The sequence below is a fragment of the Heloderma suspectum genome, chromosome 11 (assembly GCF_057233095.1).
Source record: "Heloderma suspectum isolate Gila_16-S chromosome 11, 16-S_ref, whole genome shotgun sequence".
Taxonomy (NCBI): domain Eukaryota; kingdom Metazoa; phylum Chordata; class Lepidosauria; order Squamata; family Helodermatidae; genus Heloderma; species Heloderma suspectum.
In genome coordinates, this window is record NC_139468.1 from 5,851,538 (window position 1) to 5,864,761 (window position 13,224).

General features: G+C 44.6%; 1 protein-coding gene across 1 annotated transcript in view; it reads left to right on the plus strand.

Moving 5' to 3' along the window:
* The window catches only part of TRPM1 (transient receptor potential cation channel subfamily M member 1), a 153,929-nt gene that overhangs the window by 79,803 nt on the left and 60,902 nt on the right, over positions 1-13,224 (plus strand). The window contains exons 2-6 of the mRNA XM_084816707.1: positions 4,931-5,010; positions 6,266-6,464; positions 7,868-8,081; positions 8,760-8,884; positions 12,052-12,223. Of these exons, the coding sequence (XP_084672833.1) occupies positions 4,931-5,010; positions 6,266-6,464; positions 7,868-8,081; positions 8,760-8,884; positions 12,052-12,223 (790 nt within the window). The remainder of the gene's footprint in view (positions 1-4,930; positions 5,011-6,265; positions 6,465-7,867; positions 8,082-8,759; positions 8,885-12,051; positions 12,224-13,224) is intronic.

The following is a 13,224-nucleotide window of genomic DNA, read 5'->3' on the forward strand; positions in this document are numbered from 1 at the left end:
ATCTTCTCAGTTTAACCAGCTGAATGGAGAATTTCTTCATCAGCCCCAAATTTCATACAGGACAGTCAGTGCAGAAGAGACGCAGGCAGTGTTCACTGGGTATAACTTAACTAACAAATTGCATGTGTTTTCTGTGAGTCACAGAGATGTATGCACACACACATAAGACATTTCAAAAGAGTTATCAACATTCTGCTTGCTTCCTTTGAAATTCTTCTTGATGTTTCTCCTGAACAGGAAATCTCCAAATTTGCCTTGACATTTCGCTTTAGGAAGCAACTAAAAATGAGCTCACACAGGCTTTTAAAAAAATCAGTATATTACATAACATTTTGTTTGTAAAGTGGTTTTCAGAACTAGTTGTAGAGTGGCCTACAAAAATCCCTGTGGAGGAATCATAAAATCCACATGGCTTTTGAAGGGAATCGACAGGTCCCTCCCTGTGGATATGAGCACATTTCAGTGCTAACTTTTTCATTTGTTTTTCTCCAAGGTTATTTTGTGGAGGGAACATGTTTTCTCCAGAATCAGCTATGGTTGCCATTTAAGGACGGCAAGAGAGCAGTCTTTGCTGCCCTCATGTTTCAGACTGTGTGATTATTCCTCACGAACATCTATATCTCCATTTATTCTATGTTATTTATTAAAATATTTCTACTTTGCCTTTCAGTCCCAAATAGGGCTCCAAGGTGGCTTACATGAGGCATAAAAAAGAAGCTGTGGCCAACAGCAGCCCGTGGGATGCTTCAGGGGAGAGGAAGGGATGCCACCACTGTGTATCGATTGTATGGTAGAGCTCCCACATCCTCACTGGCAGGAGACATGTAGTGGTGATGGAGGTGGCAGGCAGGTCCTTGAATAGTGACTGGCTAGGACAATGCTGACTCCAGCCACTCCCTGCCCCCCCACCTTACATATCCCACCAGGAAAGCCATGGGAGCACCCATTCCCCTCAGTTGTTGCGAGTGGAGGCTGGTGCCTTCAATGTCAGGGGCGGTGAATCCGCTCTGGGTTTCAGTCAGAACTAGTCAGAACTCTAAAGGAGCTATCCAGGGCGTGAAGCGAAGTCAGTGGAGCACTGCAAAGCACCTTGGAGAGCTCCTTTAGAGTTCTGACTGAAACACTGCTGGGCATTGCTCAGCAGTGGCAACCTCTTCCTATCTGTTGCGTTACCTTTCTGGTTGCCACTGAACACAACAAATACTCATGGAAACCCACTGACTTCTTGCAATGTCCTCAGAACCTAGAAAGAAAATTCTCCAAGGTTTTAACTGGAACATGCCAAAGCCTGAAAAATAGTCTAAACTCTGATTCGTAAAAGGTATTTATGTATTTGTTTGTTAAATGTATATACCACCCAGCTGGCAAATGACCTCAGGGCAGGTTAGAATAGTTCACTTGCAAGTACATATTTCCTTATGTCTTCTTCGGTGAGCACCTGTTCATTCACCATAAGCAGTACTCTCAGAATTCAGGCAGAGCCGCAGAGGCCCTTTAGCATATCCCTCCCATTCGGGAGGTGCATTCAGAGTAGACCTGTAGCAGGGCCTTCTCAGTATTGGCAACCTGTCCTTGGAATACCCTCTCTAGGAAACTGTTCTTCTCTGCATAGGTTTAGGAGTTAAGTTAAAACGTTCTCATTTTGCATGCAAATATGTTGCTTTTAATTCTGGAAGGATGGTGTGATCTCACATGAGTTTGCTCTTCTGGCATTAGAAAATAACTTGTGCAAGTAGTTATTTTATTGATTTATGCTCAAATTTATTCCCTGTTCTGTTTAATGGTACCCCAGTGGCATTCTCTTGGGAACTGCATAACAATAATGATGCCAACATGAGAAGACAGGCCATTGTTATGCACCGACTCAGGATGCACTATTTAAGTGGCTTAAAGTTTGGCGAAAAATGAAGAGTTGTGTTTGATAGTGACCTTGCTGGCTTGCTATCCCATTCCCTCTCCTGTTGAGCAGCGTAAGACCCTTCCTGCTCCGGGCCAGAATGTTGCCATTAATCTGTCATAATCCTTTCAGAATTCTTTCATGCAAAGACTCCTGCTGGAGGCATATTTTCTTTTCCCAAAAATCCAGGGAACTATGGTGAGCGTTCTTCCTTGAGATCTCAAGAAGCCGTCATCTTGTAGATCATCTCATGAACGTTCCACAACCAGGTAGAGTTTAAACTAAACAGAGAGGATTCCATTTGTCTAACACAGTAGATGTTAGACAATATTTTCAGTGGATTATAATCAAGCTTTCGGTAAGAAGATTAAACATACAAGGGCAGTGAAACTTTAAATGTAGCCAACCATACATGCCTTCATGAGATTTTTATTGCAGCAATTTATTGTGTCTGCTTTTGTCTCTTTCTCATTAACACGAGGACTATTAGTAGCTCAGGGGTCCCTGCCCTTGTCCCTGTCCTTGCTAATCGGTCACTGTTTTGTCCCTATTTTGGCCTTTCAAGGGGGCCTTGTTACATGTTTTAGTGTGAATTGCTGGAGTTATTCTTCAGCTTCCTCCCCAAGGTCTAAAAGTTAAATCTGAGCGGGCAGCAAATGCATCTTGCCTAATACAGAATCATGTCGATGTAAGCGCATGGACGTGCAGGTGCCATGCAATGCCTCAGCTGCTGTTTCACATCCTGCCAAGTCTCATTTTGAACTTCTGGTCATAGATGGTAGGACAATTATGCTTTTCTAGCATATATTTTTTCCTAAATAACACATACGAATGGCTTTCGGAATACGGTAGGGCAGTCTAATGAAGAGCAAACCAATACAGCACGCTGCAGACAGAAGTGAGCCTCTTCAATGTGTCATAGGGGACCCCGAGCCACAGTCCTTGGTATGAGAATTGGGATATAACAAATACAACATTTAGAAGGGAGTGGCAAGCTTAGATCAGCACGGTGACTGGTTTCAATTCTTAGGTCATCTGTGAGGTCCTTCCAGCTCCCAAGTTCTCTGATCTTTCAGCTAGCAGAGCTTCAGATACTCAGAACCAACTTACACAGAGCATGTCCCTCATCTCAATCCTTGCTCTCCAGGGACAGACCTTGGTCAGTCACTGTCTCTGTCTTGTTCCCATTCTTGCCTCTTCAGGAGATTTTGGAGGTGCCATTTTAAGAACGTCCTTTGTGTGTGCGCACAGATGTGCACATGGAGGAAAAGACTATCAATGGCTACTGGTCAGGATGGCTCTATGATCTCTGTTGTTGTTGGATGAATTTGTCAATTTTGATTTCTCTCAGTTTCTCATTTTTCCAATCTTAAGTTTAGTTTGTCTCCAACAACGATATTTTTTTTAAGTTCACATGAATAATCCTAAACAATTTGTGCACATTTCTCCAAATACTTGCATTTTTGTATGCAGTTTTGCCTAATATATGCATTTTTGCAAGCAATTTTCTGATTATAATGCATTTTTGAATGTTATTTCCCCTAATCTTTGCATTTGTATGCATATTTTTTGATTGGAAAACTCCATTGCAAGTTTTGGAGAAGTGTGAATTTTGATGGATAACTGAGTTCCATTTCGCATAGTTGTTCAAAAGTGCAAATTATGTAAATACAAACTGAAATCATTTCTCTGCCATCCCTTGCAGTACGGTTCTGAGTACCAGTTGCTGGGGAACAGCAGGAGGAGAGAGCTATTGGTCTCCAGTCCTGCTTGGGGGCTTTCCTGAGGCATCTGCTTGGCCGCTGTGGGAAACAGAATGCTGGACTAAAGAGGCCTTTGGTCTGATCCAGCAGGGCTCTCCCAATGTTGTTAGGTGTACCAGTGTCCCATCCGCCGGTATCCCAGAACCACCTTTCCAGACAGTAAGTGTGTGTTTGAGTTGCAACTATTCTGCAACAAGCACATCTAGGTCCATTGTGAGATTAAACCTCCTCAACCATTAGGAAACTGTCACAGTCAGTTTACAAACTTTCTCGGCTGTGGAATCCTGCTTGTGCTGCCCGGGGACAGGTGGGCTGGCAACTACACTGGCATTTTTTACAGTACTGGGCAAAGACCTTTTTATTTTCCCAAGCTTTTAAAATCACTGTTTGAATTCTGCTGGGTTGTTTTTTATTCTGCTTTGAATGGCCATTTTTAATCTAATAATATTGTTCTTCCGCTGTGTCTGTTTTGTTTTTTGTGTGTTTCTTTGCTAAACTACCCTTTCTATTTTAACCGAAGAGCAGCATAGAAACCTTTAAAATCAATCAATCAATAACACACACCTTCAGAAACTGGTATGAGACAGATCCTTGCCTCAGGCAGAGAACATGTGTGAGGGGCAGGGTAGGCCAGTCTACAGCTTTGCTTCGATTTTATTTATTTTATTTATTTTATTATTACATCTATATCCCACCTTTCTTCCATCATGGAACTCAAGGTGGCTACATGTGGTTCCCAGGTGGTCTCCCCTCCAAGCACTGACCAGACCCAGACCTGCTTAGCTTCAACAAGGTGGCTGTCTCAAGTGCCTTCAGACTATTCCCTGGGTCCCTACTCTAGGTCTCGATTCCTACTCTAGGTCTAGCGATAGGGAGGGACTGTGGTGCAGAGCCCCTGCTTGGCATGCAGAAGGTCCCAGCTTCGTCAGGCCCAGCATCTCCAGCTGAAAAGGATGCAGGGCATGGGAAAGCGCCTTCTCTGCCTCAGACCCTGGAGAGTTACTGCCAGTCAGAGTAAATGGTACTGAGCTAGAAGAGACAAACATAATCGGACCCAGCCGAATTGGCTGCGCCTGTATGTCAAGAGCACCAGGGAAGGGGTGAGTCAGATCACATTTGATCTCTATCTCTATCTGGTCAAGATGAGGTCAGGAAAAGCAGGAGCTTTTGAAAACTGCTGCTTCCTTGCAACGCGAATGTATCCAGGCTGGCTTTCAGGTAAGCGTCCCACTCTGCCGTTTGTCAGATCGTTTCTCTTTTTGTTCCTTAGGCTCAAAAGGCTTGGATAGAGAAGACCTTCTCCAAGAGAGAGTGCATCTACATAATTGCCAACAGCAAAGATGCTAGCAGGTGACCTTTCACTGGCTTTTGTGTTTTTTTCACACTGAACAAGCAATTTGGGGTCAGTAGCAGCAGCTTCCCGCTGCATGCTGCGCAACTGCAGAAGGGGCTTTCCCTCCCCAGCACCTATTTGGAGCAGTCATTTCTGTTGCTCAAGAACAGCTCACAGGGTGTTGCCCAGGGTTCAGGCTCCAGGCAGGTGGGTCCCAGGACTGGCTAGGGGCAGGGGGCGGGTGGAGGGTGGGAGCTGGCTCTCAGGCCAGGTGGTCCAAGAGGAAGGGCGTCTTCCCAAACAGGCAGGGATCAACTATCTGTTCAGCAATCGAAGGCCAAGAGGGCCAGAAGCAGATGTGTAATGAAAGCCAGGCACCGGTCAATATCCAAGGCAGCAACCGGATAAAGGGCACTTAAGCAGTGTGCTCGACTCAGAGATGCGTTGGTCAAACTGAAAAGGAAGCTACGAGGCTGGGGCTTTATAGGGTCTGATGGACTATAAGTGGCCCTTCAGGTCTGCTGATGGAATGTTCATGCAGGCTGGTACTGCAGTGCCAGGGCTGCCCTAAAAGCACAGAGCTTGGACTGCCAGGCTTGTAGAAGAAGCAGAACACTGGTGGTGCAGGAGGTAAGCCTTGCTGGCACCTTACAGTGGAGAAAGCAAGGACTGGCATCCTGATAAATCTATGTGTATAGTGCTGCATGGAATATGTCAGATGACCCTTACGATTTTAGCCCCAAAACATGTTCTGACATTTGATCTCCATTTGGTCTGCAGTGTTTAATGAATTAGCTGATTTGCTTAAGCAAGACTGTTGATTATCTGAGCAGCTACCCTGATTAATCAGGCAGTAGATTATTAAAAAAAACAAACTCGGCAGATGACAAGAACTGCCTTAAAAGAGGCATTCTCCCTCTCACTCAGAAGGGAATGCCTCTAATAAGATGTTGCAAGCTACAATAAACAAGTGCACCACCCCAAAAACAAAGGAAGTGTGACTTTTGCTTCAGAACTCTGGGTTTGACTCATATGCAAACGTAATCAGTTCATTAATCATAGATTAGAATAGTAGTAGGGTTGGAAGGGGCCTATGAGACCATTGAGTCCAACCCCCTGTTCAGTGCAATCTACAAAACTCTTATGATCAATCCACTAAGATTTATTTTACAGGGCAACAGCCCTAATCTTTATTTTTGTAAATGAAAAGAATTTACTGCATCAGCTTGTTGGACACAGACTCATGATTGCCATTCTGGCTTCCACCCCCAGGTGCTACTGTGGTCAGCTTCTTACTCAACACATCCCAGTTCCTCTGAGTATCACCACGAACAAGGATGGAGAAGAGGCAACAAAGCAAGTGGATACTCAGCCTGAGAAATGGTCCGTCGGTAAACACACCCAAGCGTCCCCAACTGATGCCTATGGAAATCTTGAGTTCCAAGGGGGAGGGCATACCAATAAGTCCATGGTAAGAGACAGTGTGGCCTAGTGAAGAGAGCTGATGGGCTTCCAAGGCTGTTATCCTCATAAAATTCTGCTGGGGTGTGTGTATGTCCACCTCTCCCTAGGCTATGCCCAGGTTCCAGTTAAATAAAAAATGGAAGTGAATTTGGGGCAGTGGCTTCCTTCTTAGGGAAAGCCACTGCCCCAATTGTGGCAAAGCCAAGCAATTTGGATGGAAGCCTGGTTCAGACTAGTGAAAATTCTCAGGTGTGTGCATGTGCCACTTCAGTTTGGTAGTGGGAATGGTTCCCGTAGGGAAAAAAATCCCTACTTGTACAAAATTATAACTCAGGGCTAGGCTAGGCTGAGCCCCTTCTCCCACACAAATGGTTTTCTATCTGCTGGAAGCTTTTCTTTATAGTCAGCTGAGTAACCCTCTGGGTGTAGTCTGAAGTGGTACAGTTCAGGAAAAGCTGTACCACATGGCCGACTGTTTGTATAGACCAGGCCACTGTCAAAGATTCCTGGTGTCGCTGGAAGGGAGCAGAGCTCCTCTGCTTTCCCACTCCCCCTATTGATCATCCATGCTGCCATCTCTATCCCCTTTGCTGCATTGATCTGATTCACCCGTGTACATGCAGAACAGAGGCAGGACTGTCCCTACCATTAGTCAGCATGGGTATCATGAGTGGGCAGCACATTGCTAGCTATTTCATTCCTTGCTATCGTATCTTTACTGCCAGGCATGGGGAGAGGTGCTTGTGGGATTTTCTGTCCCAGGTGACCTTGCTTGGCCTTGGGTCTTAGGCATCTTAACATGGGGAGGGGGGGTCCCAATTGCTGCTCTGGCCCTGAGTAGTGGTTGCTTGAAATTACTGAGGGAAGTTGTCTAACTGCATGAAAGGGATGCTCAGGGCCATCCCATGAAATTACTTGGAAGTAGATTTAAGACAGACACAACTGGAAGTATTTCTTCACCCTCCAGATAATTTCTTTGCCAGAAGACATGGCCATAGTCAGGAATTTAGCTGGCTTTAAAAGGCGACTAGACAAATTGAAGGAGGAAGAGGTTATCAATGATGGTCATATAGGGATGGGTGAATCTGTTTTGCTTTGTCCTACATTCAGATTTTTTTAAAACTCAAGTTCTTTCTCTCCCAAATATGCAGAACTGTGTGAGGTTGGTTTTGATTCTGATCAAAAACAAACTGAAATGGAATCCTCACCTATCCCTCAGGGTATATCAACACTTCAGCCTCAGAGGCAGTAGTCCTAGTTGCTAGGGAGCAACAGCAGAGGGAAGCTATAGCCTTTGAGACCTTGTCATAGACTTCCCAATGCCATCTGGTCGGCCAAGGTGGGAAGGTGGGCTTTTGGCCTTATCCAAAAGGGCTCTTCTTAGGTTCTTACGTCCATGTTATCTTGCAGTATATCCGAGTGTCATACGACACAAAGCCGGACTCACTGCTCCACCTCATGGTGAAAGATTGGCAGCTGGAACTTCCCAAACTCTTAATATCTGTCCATGGGGGGCTGCAGAACTTTGAGCTGCAACCCAAACTGAAGCAAGTGTTTGGGAAAGGCCTCATCAAGGCTGCCATGACAACTGGTGCTTGGATCTTCACTGGAGGAGTCAGTACAGGTAAGAAGTGGACAGCTCTCCATAGGCCTAGGTCTTCATGTAATTATGTCTTTCTACCAACCTCTTCCAACATAATTTTTTTCTGGCAGGGTGGAGGTGAGCATGGGTTATAGCTAAGGAACTGTAGCTGTGTTGTATTCAGGCACAATTAATTAACTGTGCACTTTGCTCTAAAGGATAACCCAGCCTCTAAAGCACCCCTTTTCCATTGCCCAAGAGAAACCCTGTTGCAGGCCTGTGTTAGGACCCCTGCTAGAGAGCTGCATAAACCCCTGTTTAAGAAACCTGTTACCAACACTCTATGTGGAGCCTGAGTCCAGCAGTCAAGGTTCCAACAGACTACACTGTAACAGCACATTATTAAACCATTTTCATTATAAAATAAAAAAAGTTTTAAATCAGGTCTGGAGAGCCTGAGGGTGAATTCCAATCTGGGAAAAGTTCTGGGAGCTGCATTCCAAATGTAGGTAAGGCCAAAGGAAAAGTGGGTGTGCCCATAAGTAGAGTGAGCAGGGCCCAAAATGTGATTATTACCCATTTTAAGCCTACTGACAAGACCATACTGGACTATTTTAATAAATGTGAAAGGGAGGGCGTTATTACTGGAGAAGGGTCTCTCTAAGGTGTATGCAGGTGCCCTAGGGAAGACTCTAAAGGACTTGATCCCTCCTCCGGCAGGTGTCATTCGCCATGTAGGAGATGCCCTGAAAGATCATTCTTCCAAGTCCAGAGGACGCATCTGTGCCATAGGAATTGCCCCATGGGGCATTGTGGAAAACAAGGAGGATCTGATCGGGAGAGATGTAAGTTCCTAGACTTCCTGTCAATTTTTGCCTGCTTCTTCTTTTCGCATTGTCCTTTGATGAAAGAATCCCTTGATTTTATTAGCAAATCACACAGTGTAGCTCATTAAAGGGTTGTTAGTGTGGGATTAGTGAACCTATCATCCTGTTGTAAGAGCAGGAGTTTGGGGGGAACTGGATAAATCAGAGAACTATGGCTGCCACTTTTTGTGTGTCTGCCCAGAGACAGACGCTGAGTGCTTTTATCAGCCACATAACAAGCTGAAATTGACAGCCAAAGCTTTCCCTGGCATGGAGATGAAATGAGACGAAAAGAGACTTTCCGTCCATGTAAATGGAGGCAATGTTTGCTGAGCTTCTGAGGCCCTTACCTCATTCCCCCACGGACAGAGGGAGAGAGCCTTTTCCTGTGGGACCCACATCTTGGAATGGCCTCCCCACAGGGGATAGGTGCCTCCCACCATTGCCCGCTTTTAAAAAGGAACTAAAGGCCGACTTGTTTTGTCTCAGCAGATATTTTTTAGTTAAAGCCTTAAGTCAGGAGTGGCTGTTTTCTTGCTTTTGTTTGCTTTGGGTTGTTCTAATTATAAGCTCTTTTACTGTATTGACCATTCATTTTAGTGTAGCATGGTTTTATCTTGTTTTGCTGTTAGCCACCTTGTGCTTCAGTTTGGACTGATGCTACCCTACCCTACCACAATGTGTGTCTGCCAGATGTATCAGACTACAGCTCCCATCACTTCCAGCTGGCTGGTGATGATGGGAGTTGTAGTCCAATGCATCTGGAAGGCACATGCTGTGGATGACTATGCTAATCCGTAGTTTAGTGCTCGATGAATGTGTTTCTGAGCTTGCATGCTTCCCTCTCCTCCTCTGGTGAGGGCGTGAGAAGATGGGATGCATACAGTCTAAACTCATGGAAGTAAGCTATGGTTTGACAACAAGCCAGTATCATAAACCATAGTTTGATGCCGGCTTCTTTAAACTTGGGATACTTGAGAAATTCAGTCTTTATGAATTCCTGTACCAGCCAACCCGATCCACACCTCCCAGGCTAATGTATGGACCAGAATGTAGCTATCTATCAGATGTCATCCTTCTCTGAATGTTGCAACACAGTGCTCAGCTCAAAAAAGCAGGACAAAAACATGTTTAAAGATGTGTATTTTGAGATAAAATGTGTTTATAAATGTGTATTTTGAGAGGAAATTCATTTTAAAACCCACATTTTTAAATGCAAATTTTCACACAGATTTTTTTTTTTAAAAAATCAGATTAATCAGAAACAAGATGGAATGGATTTATGAGCAAACATATGTGACATGGACCAGAAACAGACTGATTCATCCATTCATCGTTTAAACTAACCGTGGTTTCCCCAAGTTCAGGTGTAATGGGGAACTCTACTTAGTTTAAAATCAGATGCAGATGCTTCCCATCTCCTCCTCATGGCTACACCAGAGGAGAGCTGGGGAGACCCCAAGCCTGAGGATCACTGGGTCTCATTCATGTAACACTAAACTACAGGATTTCAACAGCTGTATCTTTGCATATGCCTGTAAGACAAGCTGCATCTACTAAAATCCCGCCTCTCTCCCCCCCCAGACTCCCCCCCCAATCTTCCTTTGCATCTGGTCATCCTGCCCTAGACAGAATGCAGGACTGCCAGCTGGCTGAAAAGTATATTTGCCTGGGTCACTGATATTCTCATTCAAATCAAAAGACAAAACCCTTTTGCACTAAGTGGCCTCCCTCCTTCTGGAAAATGGTCTGTTGAGGGCTGATCTGCACTACAAACTTGAATCTGTTTTATGCCCATTTAACTTTTTACCAGTTGTGGCTCAGCTGTGAAATCCCTGGTTGTATTTATTTGTTTGTTTGTTTATTTCTATACCGCCCAATAGCTGAAGCTCTCTAGGCGGTTCACAAAAACTGAAACCAAAGAGCGCAGCATAAAACAATATAAAATATGAACACTTAAAACCACAATATCACAATACAACCAGAATAAAACCTAGCAGCAATGCAGAGATTTAAAATACAAATTTAAAACACCAGACCTAAAATATTAGGAAGCTAAAATGCTAATAAAAATGTCTTCAACTGGTGCCAGAAGGAATACAGTGAAGGTGCTAGACGAACCCCTCTAGGGAGCTCATTCCACAACCAGGGTACCACAGCAGAAAAGGCCCTCTTCCAGGTAACCGCCCACCTCACTTCTTTTGGTGGGGGCTCCTGGAGAAGGACCGCTGAGGATGATCTTAAGGTCCGGCCAGGCACATATGGGAGGAGGCGATCCTTCAGATAACCTGGCCCCAAGCCATTAACAGCTTTGAATGTTAATACCAGCACTTTGAATCGGGCCTGGACATGGACTGGCAGGCAGTGCAGCTGGAAAAGTACTGGCATAATGTGATCTCATTGGCCAGTCCTTGTCAGTAATCTTACTGCCCTTTTTTTTAACTAGCTGAAGCTTCCGGACCGTTTTCAAAGGCAGCCCCACATATAACGCGTTGCAGTTTCAGTTTCACCTCTGCTGTGAGCTCTTGAGCTGGCCTTAGGCAAGTCTGAACCTCTCAGACTCAACCTTCCCTCTGCAACAGGGAGATAATAAGACTGAATCACCTTGTTTGTTGCAAGGCTTCCTGAGCTTCAAAGTGCTTCAAGGGCTCGAAGTGGTACATAAATGCTAAGCAGTATAGAGCCAGCGTAGTATAGTAGTTAGTGTGCAGGATTTAGACTGGGGAGTCCCTTGATCAAATCACTACTCCACCGCAAAGCTCTCTGGGACCTTGGGCCAGCTGTCATCTCACAGCCTAGCCTACTTCACAGGGTTGTTGTGAAAATAACAGAGGAGTGGGGACTACGGATGCTGCCCTGAACATGCTAGAGGAAGGGCAGGATAAAGATGGTGCACGTAAAGAACTGGCATGCCTTCCCACGAAGAATCCTGGCAATTGTAGCTTGGTGAGGGTGTGGAGCAAGTTCTAGCCCCCTCCTCACAGAACCACAATACCAAGGATTCCTGGGGGGGATGGAACGCCCATTAAAATCAATCGAAGTCTGATACGGACAGTGTCCAGAGACAGCCGCATATGTGACCCATTTTGGTTTCTTTGCATTTAAAAACTAAAATAAAAATAAAATTGCACTTTTCTTTTTGACAGGTGACAAGAGTTTATCAAACCATGTCAAACCCACTAAGCAAACTCTCTGTGCTCAACAGTTCCCATACACACTTTATCCTTGCCGACAACGGCACCCTCGGCAAATACGGGGCAGAGGTGAAACTGAGACGCCAACTGGAGAAACACATCTCACTCCAGAAAATCAACACGCGTAAGTGACAGGTTTGATACAACCTGCATAATGAGGTGTATTTTTTATTGCTCAGTGAGTATGAAATACTTTCCTGCCACTCCCCCCCCCCCATTTTTTATAAGAGCTTTGGGCAATAAAAGCCTGTTAAATAGGGGTCCTTGTCAGGCTTTAGTAACAGTATTGTTTTCCATCTATGCCACATATCTCCCCCTTCTAAAATGTTATTAAACAACTTGGTGAGCCACAGTGTTAATTCCTTTTTTAAAGGCTTTATAAAAATCAAATGAAACCATCGTCACCAGGAGATTTCCCATTTTTTAGATTCTTAATGGCTTTGCTAACCTCCACTTCAGATATAGATTGGTTTATGTAGGATCTATGTTCAGGAGAAAGAGGTTTTAAGTCCAACGTATTTAAGGACACAATCCTATGCATGTTTAGACAGAGAAAAGGCCTACAACTCCCAGCATTCCCCAGCCAGTGAAGCTGTAGGCCTTTTCTCTGTCTAAATATTCATAGGATTGCACCCTAAGTAAGCTTCTTTATCATTTAAGCTTGGGGAACTGTCCTGCCACTTATGACTCTCATGAAAGACTATTGATCAGATCAGATCAGGATGACTGATATCAAAGCCACAGGTTGCTCAGTTGCTTGCACAACAGCTTTGCATTTATTTAGTAACTCTGATCAGAGCAGTGAACATAAAGTTTCCCTCTACACACATACAGACACGCCATTTCATTTTTGCAACAGCTCTACGAGATAGGTTCACTAAGATATAATGACAGGGAATTATATCTGATTCCAGCAAATTTTGTGACTGAGTGGAGATTTGAACCTTGATCTCCCCAGTCCAAATCCAACCACTACATCCTGCTGGCAGAGAGATCTGAATCATTTGGTGCATAACCAGGTCAGTTTAAGGGGAGGTACTGGTGTGTCCTGGACATATGCATGTACACCCCTTCTCCTGAAGTCTGAGGCAGCTCACAGAAACAATTAAAACAAGACAATAACAG